Consider the following 12,656-nt stretch of genomic DNA (forward strand, 5'->3'; position numbering starts at 1 on the left):
ATCTTGGACGCAATGGGTGAGACAAGTTGGGAGGTGTGAGCAAGAACGCAAACTGTGGGCAAAAAGCCCAGTGTTTGGCAGCCGACTTTATGTGTGAAGGCCTTCGGGGCACATCAGGCAAAAGCCCCAGTGTTTTTAGAAGAAGTAGCTCAGCAATAAACACACGCTCGTTCCCTTTTCTACACCCCAGTGATGTCAGGAGCAGCGCGGCGCAGTCACTCCACCTCCCCCTGGAATGACAGCAGCGGTGATATCTGGCAGACCATCACATGGTCACGTCATGCAATGACTGATGGGAGAGCACTGCGTCCAGGGCCTCCCGGACTGTGTTCCGTCCAGGTCCCTCGTAGCTCAGACAGGCGAGCTACACAGTTTCTCCAGCTACACGTGAATTAGCTGCATACATTAAAACGCGTGGCAGAGAAATTGCCTCTGAGCCCGAGGTCAGGGCAGCTTAACATGCGAGTTCAACTGCTCTGACAGAGGGAACGTGTCGCTGCAAAACATTTAGAACGTGTCGGCTCAGTAGTCAAAGCAGTTGCGCTGTTGTAGTGATTTGCTCTATGGGTTTGTGGATATAATTATGGGGAAGAGTTTTGATATTTTATGTTTCTCATTCCCCCGTAAAAGAGGTTAATGTTACTTTTAATGAAGCGTGGTAACAAATGTTGTGAAGGAGGTTCTGTTAAGTGGTCAAGGTTTACACAGTTTACTCTCTTTCACACATGGACACTGAAATATAAATAATGTAAGGAATGACTTTGTTTGTGGACCTTGCATTACTAGAAAGACAAGGATTTGTTTAAACCAGTTGTTATGGCAAATAATCCACTTCGAGTCATAAAATTACAGATAAAATAACATGTACGATAAAATGTATTTCTGGCCTGGTCTATATCTATATAAATGTCTAGATATTTACAAATAAATTCTACAAAGATGCCCCTGAAAGTTTTAAGAAGCAGTAGTTTTTTTGCTCATGTGGCAGAATTTCTCTCTCTCTCTGTGTGTGTGTGTGTGTGTGTGTGTGTGTGTGTGTGTGTGTGTGTGTGTGTGTGTGTGTGTGTGTGTGTGTGTGTGTGTGTGTGTGTGTGTGTGTGTGTGTGTGTGTGTGTGTGTGTGTGTGTGTACGAAAAAGAAACAAAATCAACAGACAAAGTAGTTTGTTTGCAACAGTATTTAGATTTAAGAGACTTTTTTGTTTTTTTTAAACCAATTAATAAATAATCGTGTCAGTCCTTGTCCAAAAAGGTTCATTGTGTGATAATATTTACATCATAAATTAAACGAGAAACTACAGACATTCAACATATTTCAGATATGTCGGTTATTATCGATCATCTTGACCCTGTGTGGGCTGTCATGACAAGAAAAAAACATCCCAAAATTCAACTGAGAACAATTTGCATGTGGCGCATATACTCTGCATATGCTAATACGTTGGGTAAAGCTTGAGGTAAAAGCAGGAAAAAAGAATATACCCTGATATGTAAACGTAGTACATACACTGTCGAGATTGAGAGGTCGTGAGGGAAAACGGGTGAATTGTTTTTGTAATCTGTTTGCTCTTTGCATATCACATACACGTTTTTCTACTCATTTAACACTTTTACATATCAGAGGCAATTTTTTTTCTGTTTTTCCATGTAATATTTTTTTTTCTTTAAATTCTAATCTAATGCCGGTGTAATTAAAACACCAAAGCTAATTTGAATGCAAATGCAGTCTACTTGGACAAAGGAAATGACACATACAGAAAATAGCCCATCGACAAATAAATACCAGGAAACATTAACATCTCACAATAATGCTTTCCTTTCCTGTGTCGCACCTCATGTGTCAAACATTACGCTCTGTGCAATGGAGTTATTTTAGGTGTGTGTGGGGGCATTGGAGCAACACATTTTCTTACTGCCTTTGGAAATCGTGTCCAGAACAGATTAACTCACATGGCCACTGATGCGTAAGACATTTGGAACAGAAACACTGGCTTGATGTTTAACCAGACTCGAAACTTGGGTCGTCTTTGTGCCACTAAAATAGCACTGTATAGTCCTATGTAATGGAGCAAACCTCTGATGCTCTGTGGTGGCATACCAAATGTTACTTTCTTGAACACTAGTCCTTTAGAGTCTTGGAGGGGAAAAATAGTCCTCTGATGACAGAGAAACACAACGTTATGATACACAGGCCCGACAAAAACTTGCAAATTTGCACTGCAAGAGCCAGAGACGGGGCACATAACTTTCCATCGAGCACCTGGCCAGTGTTCAATGTGCTTGCGGCACCGTTAACGTGTTACATCCTCATCTAGAGAGCGGGCTCTGTCTTCGTCAGATATTGTCAGCTCCCGTTGGTTATGATCACTGAGGTGGCTTTGTGTCCCTGCATCTGCTCGGTCTGCATCCTCACGTGTGACGCCATGTCGTACTGGACGCCTCCGCAGGCCAGTCCCGAGTAACTCCGCAGGCTCTCTGGGTCGTACAGGTGCTCCAGGGAGTAGCCAGTCAAAGCATAGGCGGCCTGTCTGTCTAGTGGCAGCCTCTCCTGGGTTGGATAGAGCAGCGGGCTCCCCTGTGGCTGTGAAGGGTGCGGAGAGAGATCAGTCTGCATGTAATCTTTGGTGAGGGAGAGGCCCGACCTGGGGATCCCGTCAGAGCTGGGGCTGCTGAGACGAGATAGAGAAGCAGGACTGGTCGTGTTTTCGTCATTGTCATGAGGGCCGGTGACTTTGATGCCGTCCTTGTGATGCAAGCGCTCAGAAGGGAGGTCAATACTGGGGGCTCCCGGGCCTCGACACACCACGCTGGGCATGTTGAGCTGGGAATGGTGGGGTAGTGAGGGGCTGAAGCACGGGCTGTGGGCTTTAGCGAGCCCCGAAACGTCCAGCGGTGTCTTATGCTGATGGAGGCGGCTCTCCTCCTCTTTGATCATCTGCTGCGTGGCACGAATCAGGGTCTCCATCTTGCTCGGCTCTCGGGGGCTTGCCCGGAAATGGTCACCATGGTAACGCTCGCCAGAATCGCTGGCTGAGCCACCTCCGTCAGGTGAACTCACTACGCTGTCTTCATCCCAGTGACTCCGACCTGTGAGGAGATTTGAATTAGTCACATGTGTTAATAAATAATGCAGTCCCTTATGTCTGTATTTATAATGTGTAAAAAAAAATGTGCTGAGCAAGTTGGTAAAGCATGAGTGTGTGTATAGCTGTGCACAGTCCAGCTTTAAATGCATATATTGTAGAATCATGGTCTATTAGACTGACTGTCTTGGCAGACGCAGAGTGGGGGTTGGTTCCCTGTTAGAGGATGTGAGATGTGAAATAACTTGGCTTTCAATTGCAGGCAATTTTTCAACAGATGGTAGCAATCGGCACCCTGGCAAGAGACGCCGTAAACAACTTAGCGTGTCCCATAATAACATTTGAAAAACAGCTACCAGGAGAAGCTAGGCCAGAGTTATTTTCAGAGACAGATGGTTGTGGTCTCAACCCTAACACCTCACCATGAATGGCTCCATGGTAGGATGTGATTTCATAGCCTTCGCTGTTGTCCACTGAGGGTTTCGGCAGAGAGAGAACGGAGCGTGTGGCGTCCCACCACACCTCTCTTCCCGACTGAGGGGTTCCAAGGAAATAGCGGCTGCTCTGGCACCGAACGCGGTCACAGGTGGTGGTGTGGGGATGTGCTTGGGCATGGGCGAGATCCTCCTCGGATAAACCGAGGCTGTAGCACAGGGGGCCTGAGTCTGGATACAATCTGTAGGCACAAGATGCCTCTGTAGCCTCACTGGGATCCAACAGCTGAGGAGATGCAGAGTCTGTCACTGGGCTTCCTCCCCATTGGCTGTCTTGGTCTGACTCCGAACGCTCTGGATTGAAAGCAGAAAACTGCTGCAGAGAAACAAAGACAAACTTAGTTGAAAGAGTTTGTGATCTGACACACAAGATCAGACAATTAGCTCGGCAAAACAAGCTGTTTATTACCTGTGGGTAGGGTGACACTCTGGCTTTGCCCTTTGACTGGGTCAAACGTGACTTGGTGCTCTTTCTGTCCTCGGTGTGATTGTTCGCGTATGGGAAGGCAGGCTTGGTGGGGCTCATTTGGTCCAAGGACAGCTGCATTCCCTTATACTCTGTGTCCCTATTTACACAAACAAAATATATGTTGAAGACTTTTTTTTGACTTATGTTCATCCAAGTTGTTACTTTTTAAGTCTTGCCAATGCCTAAAAACAGTCCATCAAAGAATGCAGTGATTGTTTGTCCACCATGAAGGTCCGGACTAAAATCAGTGTATGGGATGAATTTCCATGAAATGGAGGACAGATTTTCATGGCTCCCAGAGCATGGAGATTAGTGACTTTGATGGTCTCTTGGCGTTCATGGTGTTTGAATAAAATATGTCAACAACTGTTGATGAATTGCCATGTAATTAGTCACAACCCATATGATGGTAATGTAATGTAATGTAATGGTGAATTGTTTTAATACCACCAGTAAAGACTACTTTGCGATCATTTGCACGCTTACATGGTCAACCAAGAGTAGTGGTGTCAATTATAGGTTACCTGCTAAAACACTGGCGTGATAATACTGTTGTTGTAGTGACATCATCACGTTTTGAGTCATAATAAGTAAAAGAAAAGTTAGTCAAGTCCGTGAGGAGTCCCTGTGTGTTCTGAGTCCAAGTCCTCAAAGTCTCTCCATATGAACATGTGAATCTGACATAGCATGAAACTGAACTGAACGTATAGTGATAATATAGCTAACGGTAGATTAAAAAACAATCTAATAAAATAAAGAAAAACAGTCTTTGGCAAGTAAAATTAACGGCCAAGTCCTTGTCTCCAATTTCCAAATGCAAGCAGTACTAGAATCCAAGTCCACTAGTCCAGTTCCTGGACTTCAGTACTTCAACAGTGGGAAACACGTTATCATTTTAAAAATCTGCAACCTCAAAAAAAATACTAGCATTGCTCAAGACTTTTGCTTTTTCAAAACAAAGCAATTCACATTGTTCTATGAAGGCCACTGCAGCAGCTTCATTAAAGTGCCGATCAACATCCTTGCTGAAGGACACTGAGGAGATGAGGCTCGTGGAATTGGTGCCTTCTTTTAAATCACTTCTTCAAACCCATTGTTATAGATTGGCATTCCTCTGACCTTCATTCATCGTTCTTTATTTACCTGACCCTGGAAAATATTTTATACCTCTAAACCTTTAGTTCACTCTATTTATTTTAAACATTTAATAGCATTAATAATGCACTTTTGTTTATAGTCTGTCATCTTGTTTTGTCTTATGTTAACCTGGTGTGTGAAAGCACTTTGTAAGCTCACTTTTTAAAAAGGTGCCTTGCAAATAAAGTTCCTATTACTGTGAATATTGCTGAGAGGTTAACATGTTACTGATTCACCAGATCTTCCTAACATTGTTCCCCTTATACTGAGCACCTTCTTTCTTCCTTTAACAGTCCCTGGTGGATGTAGTAGTGCAACAAGTGACCTCATCAGTAATCAGTCTGCAGCAGACGTCTTTGCAAATGTTGAATACAGATAACTGCACAAATCTTCTATAAACACGAGTGTTATAGCGATGATGTCAGGTGATGATGACATGAAGCAAAAGCAACGTTCAAGATATTCCAGAGATTAAGTCTTCACACCTCTGAGACAAGCGACGCATAACCTGGAGAAAGTTAATCATTCTTTTCTGATGCACAACCACTGGTAAAAAAAACACACACGAGTCCACATGATCACTGACACCACTCCCCTCTGAGTGTCTTTGATAAAAAAAAAAATCCAATTTATTTTAAATGCAGACACTCTTTTTTTCCTTTTTTGTGTGCGCTATCTTTCGACATTTTAACCCACTGTCCTGTGGCTGAACTCAATCCAAGTGACACTGTCTGGGGAGTGAAAAGGCTCCTGTGTCAAGTGTTCAGCAAACATGAGCCTATTCTCAACTTATCACATCAACAGTATGTAATAGCAGCTGCCTGGCATTTTAAACCCTGTGGCCCATCGCTGACCCCGCACAGCCAGCCTCTTTAATATGACTCTAAATATGACCCATTCTTTATGTACAACACCTCGGGAGGGGGGGGCGGGAGAGGCTGTGTTTGGACAGCTAGTGCGCGGTTGTAAGTGTTATTTGCTCTTGCAGGTATAGTTGTGCGCGCTGGCTGGCTCTTGCGTCCTATCTGTGCCCTGGCTGACTTATGTCTGAGCCAATAATGTTGGGCCTTTGTGCAAACTCAGCTGTGTTGGCTGAATTCCACCTCGGGGTCAATGTCGGGAGCACCCCATGCCTGAAACATGCCACCAACCAGCCTCTGAACATGATTTATTAATGGATTCTTGTTTGACTAAAATGCTGTCAGGGCAAGGTGATTGAATTTGTTGTGTTTGTTTTTTTTGATGTACTTTTTGTTTATTTGCAGTTTTTTTTGTGTGCTCTTGCCGTATGTGTGTGTGTGTGTGTGTGTGAGCTTTACACCTAATTACGCCGTTGGAAAATTCACCGTCATTTTAATGTAGTCACGTTGTTTTCTTCTTACTGCATTGAGGAAATCAATAGTTGGAGTGTTGCCATGCGCATGCACGTACGACAGAGGCTCACAAAATCACACCTCTCTTATAAACACACACACACACAGATTTGTGCTGCTATCCTCTTAAGGACTCACATTGACTTCCAATCATTTGGACCAAAGCCTAAACCATAACCAATGACCAAAATTCAGCCCTAAACATAACCATGTCCTCAGAAATTAGGTTCTGACAAGGTTTGGACAAGTGTTTATGCCAGAAAAGGTCCTAAAGATGTAACAAATACAAGTACACACAAATAGTGACATTCGGATCAACCAGACCTAACAAGGAAATTACAGCATGTGCTACATCTATGAGATAGCTATTGATTCCCAGTTCGCCATGTGATCGATTCAGCTTTCCTTGGACTGCAGATCAATTGTGACAGTAGAGGGTTTTTTTGATGGGGTTGAACCTTGATGTTTGTCTTGCCCGTCTCGAAGGGGCCTCAGTGTGCTTTGTGCTCTCATAACACACAACCGCCTGAGCCCTGCAGCCGCAGTATTTGGGCGGATTTGTTATAGAGAGAGGCTGCAGAGGGATAAAGGGAGAGGATTTCTCCTCCAAGAGACAAAGACCCCATCGTATCGTGGAGTGAGCTTCGAGCATGGATCACAAGAGTGTATGATGTGATTGGGCCTAATCTAGTTAAATATTCAAGGGTGTTCCCTCGGCAAACACATTAAAAATTCAACTGCAACTGGCCCACAAACATAAAGCCCCCCCCCGTAAACCTTGTGTTGGGCATATTATGTGCTCGTAATTGTAGGGATTCCAGTCCAAAAGTGTGACTCAAATAAAAACGGATACGAATGGACGTAAAAGCGAGACTCACGTGAGGACGTAGTTGACGCTGACGATGCAGTGAGGTCTCGAGGAGCGGCTGTTGTGGACGATGGTGGCGTAGCTCTGAACCCAGACCCAGCCGCCGTGCTTGGCCAGGAAACGATAATACTTAGTGGTGACTTGGCCCTTTACTAGCACTGGAGGAGATAAAAAGAAAAGGAGGGAAAACAGAGATTAGTGTAGTTAACGGCGGGCATGTTTGAGTGATTGTCTGCACGTGGTGGCTGCAGCAGCAGGGGGGAAAAATGGGGTCTGTTGTAAAAGCATGATGGGGAAAACTCACAGAGGTGGTGAGCACAGCGCAGGTGGAAGATGTCACAGCTGTGGACGTGATGGTACAGAGTTTTCTCTATCAGGTCCTGGGGCTCGTAACCTGTCAGCTCTGCGACCCTGGAGAGAAATTAGGGAGTGATGGGGTGTAGTGAGTTAGGGATATTTTGGTTTTGCCTGTATAGTCCAGAGAGAGAATCTGATTCTGTTATGCATCCTTTTTTTGAGCTAAAGAAAGAAAACATTCATGAGCTCATCAGATGTTCAGCTCTGTGTTTATACCTGGAGTCCAAGAAGATGAGCTTCATGTCCAGACTGGCTCTGAACATGAACATGTTGCTGTGCAGTTTGATCTCGGTCACTGCGCTGGGGGGCAGAGAGTGTCCCACAGCGACCAGACCCACGTTCTGGAAGCAGCCCTCAAAGGGAGACATGTCTAAACTGTACTGACGGATCTTCAGGTAGCCACTGCAGTGGATCACCTGGGATCAATGGAAACAGACAATTATTTTTCATTTTTATTTTATAAAAATACGGATGTACAATATTTAATCAACACATGTGCATGGTTTATTTTTGTGAGAAAGATAAAATAAAAATCACTTGTGCTGCCTTTAATCCCCAGTGACATCACATAGACAGGTCTTTTTTAAAAAATGTATTTAAATAAAATACTTTTAGAAATCAATTATCAACACTTAATTGCACTGACAGAGAGTGAAATAAACACTGTATAGGCCAATGGCACAAAAGGCTAAGATCGCCCCTACCTTGTATCCACCACTGGTGAGGCCTGCGTTTCTTTTCGCCAGCACACATTTCATCCGCAGAAAGAAAGAGCGCTCCACTTCATATTCTGCAGGAGGAGAAACGTTTAGTAACTGCTGAGACATTTATTAAGAGAATAAGAGACCAATCAGAAACACAGACAGGCTAAAAATGGAAGAATACAGAATACATTTGCTGCGTAATAAATGCACGCAAAAGCTAATGCATCTCAGAATACATTCAATAGGTATTCTCCCCTTTATTTATTTTATTTCGCGTTTATGTTTGAGTCATTTTACGAATATGTATGTATGATTTATTATTTACCTTGGACGAAATGTGAGTGATAGGGCTGATGTGGCGTGAGCACAGCCGTCATCTCGTCATGGTCGGCGGGATGGACGTACTCGTAAATACTGTTCCCAGTCAACTCTACCTGTGGAGATGAAGTCGGGTAATTAACGCACTAAGAAGGACTAAACGAGACTATATGAGAAGAAATCATCAAAAACGGAGTGTATTGTGTATTCACACACACACACACGGACCTGAGACAGTCCTAAATGGACCGACGCCGTCTCCGAAATGTACATGATCTTCCCATCCGGAGCCACGACGAAGATGAATCCGTCCAGCGTCTGTAAGTAAATAAATAAATACATAAACGACATGGTTACTCGGTTACCTCTGGGAGAATAATTAATCCTCCTTCCTGGAGCACATCTTTCCCCACTGCCTGTAGATTATGAATTACGTTCGTCATGTACCTGCAGTAAATGAGATCCCAGCTCTCGTCCAATGTTCTCAAAAGATCTCGCCCGACTCGTGTGACCCCACGCTTCACCCAGACCTGCACACAGAGACACACGGTTTATATAATTAGTATTTATTTCATGTATGCATTTGTAAAAGTGCGTATTTTTAAGCGCACACAATGGTCCAATCTTTGGATTTGTGGCACACATTTAGGCCTCTGTTTTGAGCTGCAGTGGAACAAAGCTCATTGAAATGCATCCATTTTCTTTTTATTAGGAGTCTGTTGGAGTCTTGTTAGCGTCATAATTGTTCGTCCCCCCCGCTGTGAGTGGAAATAAAAATAGGCCTTTTGCTAAAAGGACTCATTATCGTACTTGAATACAACAAAATAAAATTGTATAAAAGAAATGAACTATTTTTTATTTTAAAATGCATGCATTTCTACATAAATAGGACAGTGTATTTTATTTAGCCAGTCTCCTCGTGTCTGTTGTGGTTTTATTATTAATTTTTTGTTCCTTACACAATCTGACAAAGAATGGTGTGTGTGTGTGTGTTTGCCTCCTGCTTCCATGGCTGTAGGTGATTAGGAGCCTTGCTGGGCCTTTTTTTTGGTTATAATTTGTACATCTTGTTCTCAGTCACGCAGTCACTGGAAACCTGCAGAGCCTTGTATATAAAAGATGGAGGCAGATCGTCTCCTTTTGGACACACGGAATTAAAAAAACAAAATAAAAAAACAACCCCAAAACACACGACCCTAATCCATTTGGGTCGTGAATGACCCAAAAGACTTCATGTCGTTCAGTAGCATTCGCTGTAATATTTTCATATAGATTATTCATATGTGGATTAACATCACAATATTTTTTTTACTACACAGCTAAATTTGTACAAATAATTAAACTTAGTTGTATTTTTTTGTAGCCTTTATTATTACTTTTCGTCTGTGAATTGAACTATAATTATTTAAGCAGGCAGGAAGTGTGTTAAGTTCCTAACGTCCCACATATACTGTGTTATTATTATTTATTCATTCATTTTTTATTTGATAATAGTTTTTTTTGTCATTAGTTTGAATAATGATTACACTTTGTTGCCTTTATGTTGACCAATTAAGTTCGTATAACTAAAATGTATAGTTAAAAGACACGTGTTGTTCGTTACTGCAGAGAAATAAAAGTATAATGATGATAATAATAAGGAGAATGAGGGTACGGAAGAGTATTAGGGCCACATGTAAAAAAAAAATGAATGAAAGAAAGAAAACAAATCAGCATGAATTCTGACTTTAATCTCAATTTAATTCGTGATTAAAGTCAGAAGTCTGACTTTAATCTCAGAATTCATGCCGTTTTATTTATTTTTTCTTTCAATATAAATATAAATATACATATACATATATATATCTTCTTTTTTTTTTACATGTGGCCCTAATACTCTTCCGTGTGAAGACGATGAGGACGGTGATGCAGTGACGTGTTGACACGAGCTGCACGCGCTCACCCTGAGGGAAAACTATTCTCATCTTCAGGTAGCTCGTCGTCAGTCTGATGATGGAAGCCTTGTCCAGTTGGGAGGTGATGGCCGACGGCAGAGGCAACATTTTGGCCAGTTCGTAAAATTCACTGTTCTCCTTTTCCCGTCTAGTCCTTGCGGCCGTCTTCGATTTCTCCTTCATTTCGCCTCCTTTCCTTCTCTCTCACTCCCTCACTCTGTGTGTGTATGTGCGTGCGCGTGTGTGTTGTCCCTCTTCACTTCAGACGGTGCTGCTCGTTCACATCAGCACTCGGACGCTCGATTCCTCTGCGCTTTGCCTCGTTTTCATTGCGTTTTGTCGAGTGAATTTATAGCCTTCTCGTTTGTGTAATGTTGAATCCCAAAAAAAATGTGCAGATGGATGGATATTCCTGGTATAGGTAAACTCCTCCTGATGGACATGTGGTCAGTAATATTTCAAGCTGCTTGACGTTAAACCTCCTCGGTGCAGCGGCTGTCGTTCATCCATGACCTGGAAACCACAGGAGGAGTAAAAAAAGGAGGAAATGATTACTGTAGCATTGTTGCATTTTGATCTATACCGAGGCTGCAGCTTCACACCAAGCCCTGACCCTTGTGTATTTGTGTATATTATTTATTTATTTAGAAACCTATGCCTGATACAGGCCGCTGTGCCAACGCCTGACTTTAGAAAACATTTATTTAATCATAATGCAACAAAAACAACAATTACAAACAACGTCAGGAGCAGTCAAACAAAAAGAAGATGTGCAGTTAGGAGACGAAGCACGTGTAATGTAATCTCTTGAAAATCTTATAATAATGCATTTAAACAAAATACACTTTGATTTTTTTATTTATAACTGGATAAGCCGGCATTACTGGTCAAATATTTTTGCCAAATGCAAAGTGCAAACATCTTCTGTCATTTTAAACGTTTTAATATAAATACTAAATTATTATTTTTAAGGTTTAAAAAATAGATGAAAAACATCTATTAATCCCTCTTAATTAAAGTTCCCAGCAGCACTGTGCCATACTACACCATATAATAATTCATCAAAATAATATTTAAATGTGTAGAAATATACAAAATGAACGCAAAAAATAAAATAACTACGTGTGATTATAAAATGCAGGATTTAAATAAAACAAATAAATACAATAAAATAAATAAAACTGTGCCCAAGGCGTCGTATTTGTGATCAGTGCAGCAGCAGTTGGACAAAATGACATTGATCCAACACAACACTGTCATTACTCTGATTTTTTTGTTTTGTTTAAATAAGTGAAATAATAGTAATACTAAAACAAAAACTTAAAGATCCAGCACCAGTTGCCAGCCTCGGTCACTTCTCCCTACCCGCGCTGCACAGACGCAACGTAGCCTATTTCCCGACATGTGGATCAATGGCGTGGCCTCGCGGGCAGCCTGCTGGGAATTTCACCTGTCCTGACGCGGGTTCACAATCACCAGTCCTCCCAGTTAAGTTTGGTCTCGGCTCCTCCTGGATTTCCACCTGGAAAGGCGAACGGGCCGTGCGCTGCATTCACCTCCCCAAATTATAAGGACGCGCGCAACGAGTGGCATTCGTGCCCAACAAGCCTCCTCTCCTCCAACTATCTCAATGTCCCCTCTCAGGAGCAGCCGTGGGCCCGCCCACCCGTGCGCCAGCCTCGCGCTGATTGGACGGCGCCGGCGAAAGTCGCACCGTGGTTGGACACTTACCGTGGGCGTCAATTAGGTTACGGCGAGGTATGCGCGGCACTCGGGGCCGTGCGCGTATCGTGACCGTGTTTTTGTCATTAACGTGGAGATCACAGATCAAACTGTGGACAAAAAAACAAAACAGCCGATTTATGTTTTGTAACCCAGATTATTTCTGGAAAATATCCAATAAAAAAACGATCGTTACAT

General features: G+C 42.7%; 1 protein-coding gene across 2 annotated transcripts; it reads right to left on the reverse strand.

Annotated features, from left to right (window-relative positions):
* Positions 1 to 1,880: 1,880 nt before the first annotated feature.
* Positions 1,881 to 12,339, reverse strand: LOC122784426 (single-minded homolog 1-like). 2 transcript variants are annotated; one of them, XM_044049698.1, is made up of 12 exons: positions 12,187 to 12,339; positions 10,745 to 11,249; positions 9,250 to 9,332; positions 9,031 to 9,120; positions 8,810 to 8,918; positions 8,485 to 8,570; positions 7,997 to 8,196; positions 7,728 to 7,834; positions 7,434 to 7,581; positions 3,986 to 4,142; positions 3,505 to 3,889; positions 1,881 to 3,086 (listed from the first exon to the last, which is right to left on the reverse strand). In XM_044049698.1, exons 2-12 carry the CDS (start codon positions 10,917 to 10,919, stop codon positions 2,344 to 2,346), a joined length of 2,283 nt encoding a protein of 760 aa, XP_043905633.1. In that variant the 5' UTR covers positions 10,920 to 11,249; positions 12,187 to 12,339; the 3' UTR covers positions 1,881 to 2,343. The 2 variants fall into 2 exon arrangements, with proteins under 2 accessions (XP_043905633.1, XP_043905632.1); XM_044049697.1 differs by having other exon boundaries at positions 3,505 to 3,892.
* Positions 12,340 to 12,656: the final 317 nt, after the last annotated feature.

This window comes from Solea senegalensis, linkage group LG17, assembly GCF_019176455.1.
Source record: "Solea senegalensis isolate Sse05_10M linkage group LG17, IFAPA_SoseM_1, whole genome shotgun sequence".
Classification (NCBI taxonomy): domain Eukaryota; kingdom Metazoa; phylum Chordata; class Actinopteri; order Pleuronectiformes; family Soleidae; genus Solea; species Solea senegalensis.

What these genes read in the sequence shown, in the direction of transcription:
- LOC122784426 (XM_044049697.1), bottom strand. Translation starts at nt 10,919, where the DNA reads ATGAAGGAGAAATCGAAGACGGCCGCAAGGACTAGACGGGAAAAGGAG. An exon ending in GAGTGTCACCCTACCCACAG is followed by an intron (nt 3,893 to 3,985) that starts GTAATAAACAGC and finishes GTTTCTCTGCAG; the next exon opens with CAGTTTTCTGCTTTCAATCC. An exon ending in CTACCATGGAGCCATTCATG is followed by an intron (nt 3,087 to 3,504) that starts GTGAGGTGTTAG and finishes ATCTCCTCACAG; the next exon opens with GTCGGAGTCACTGGGATGAA.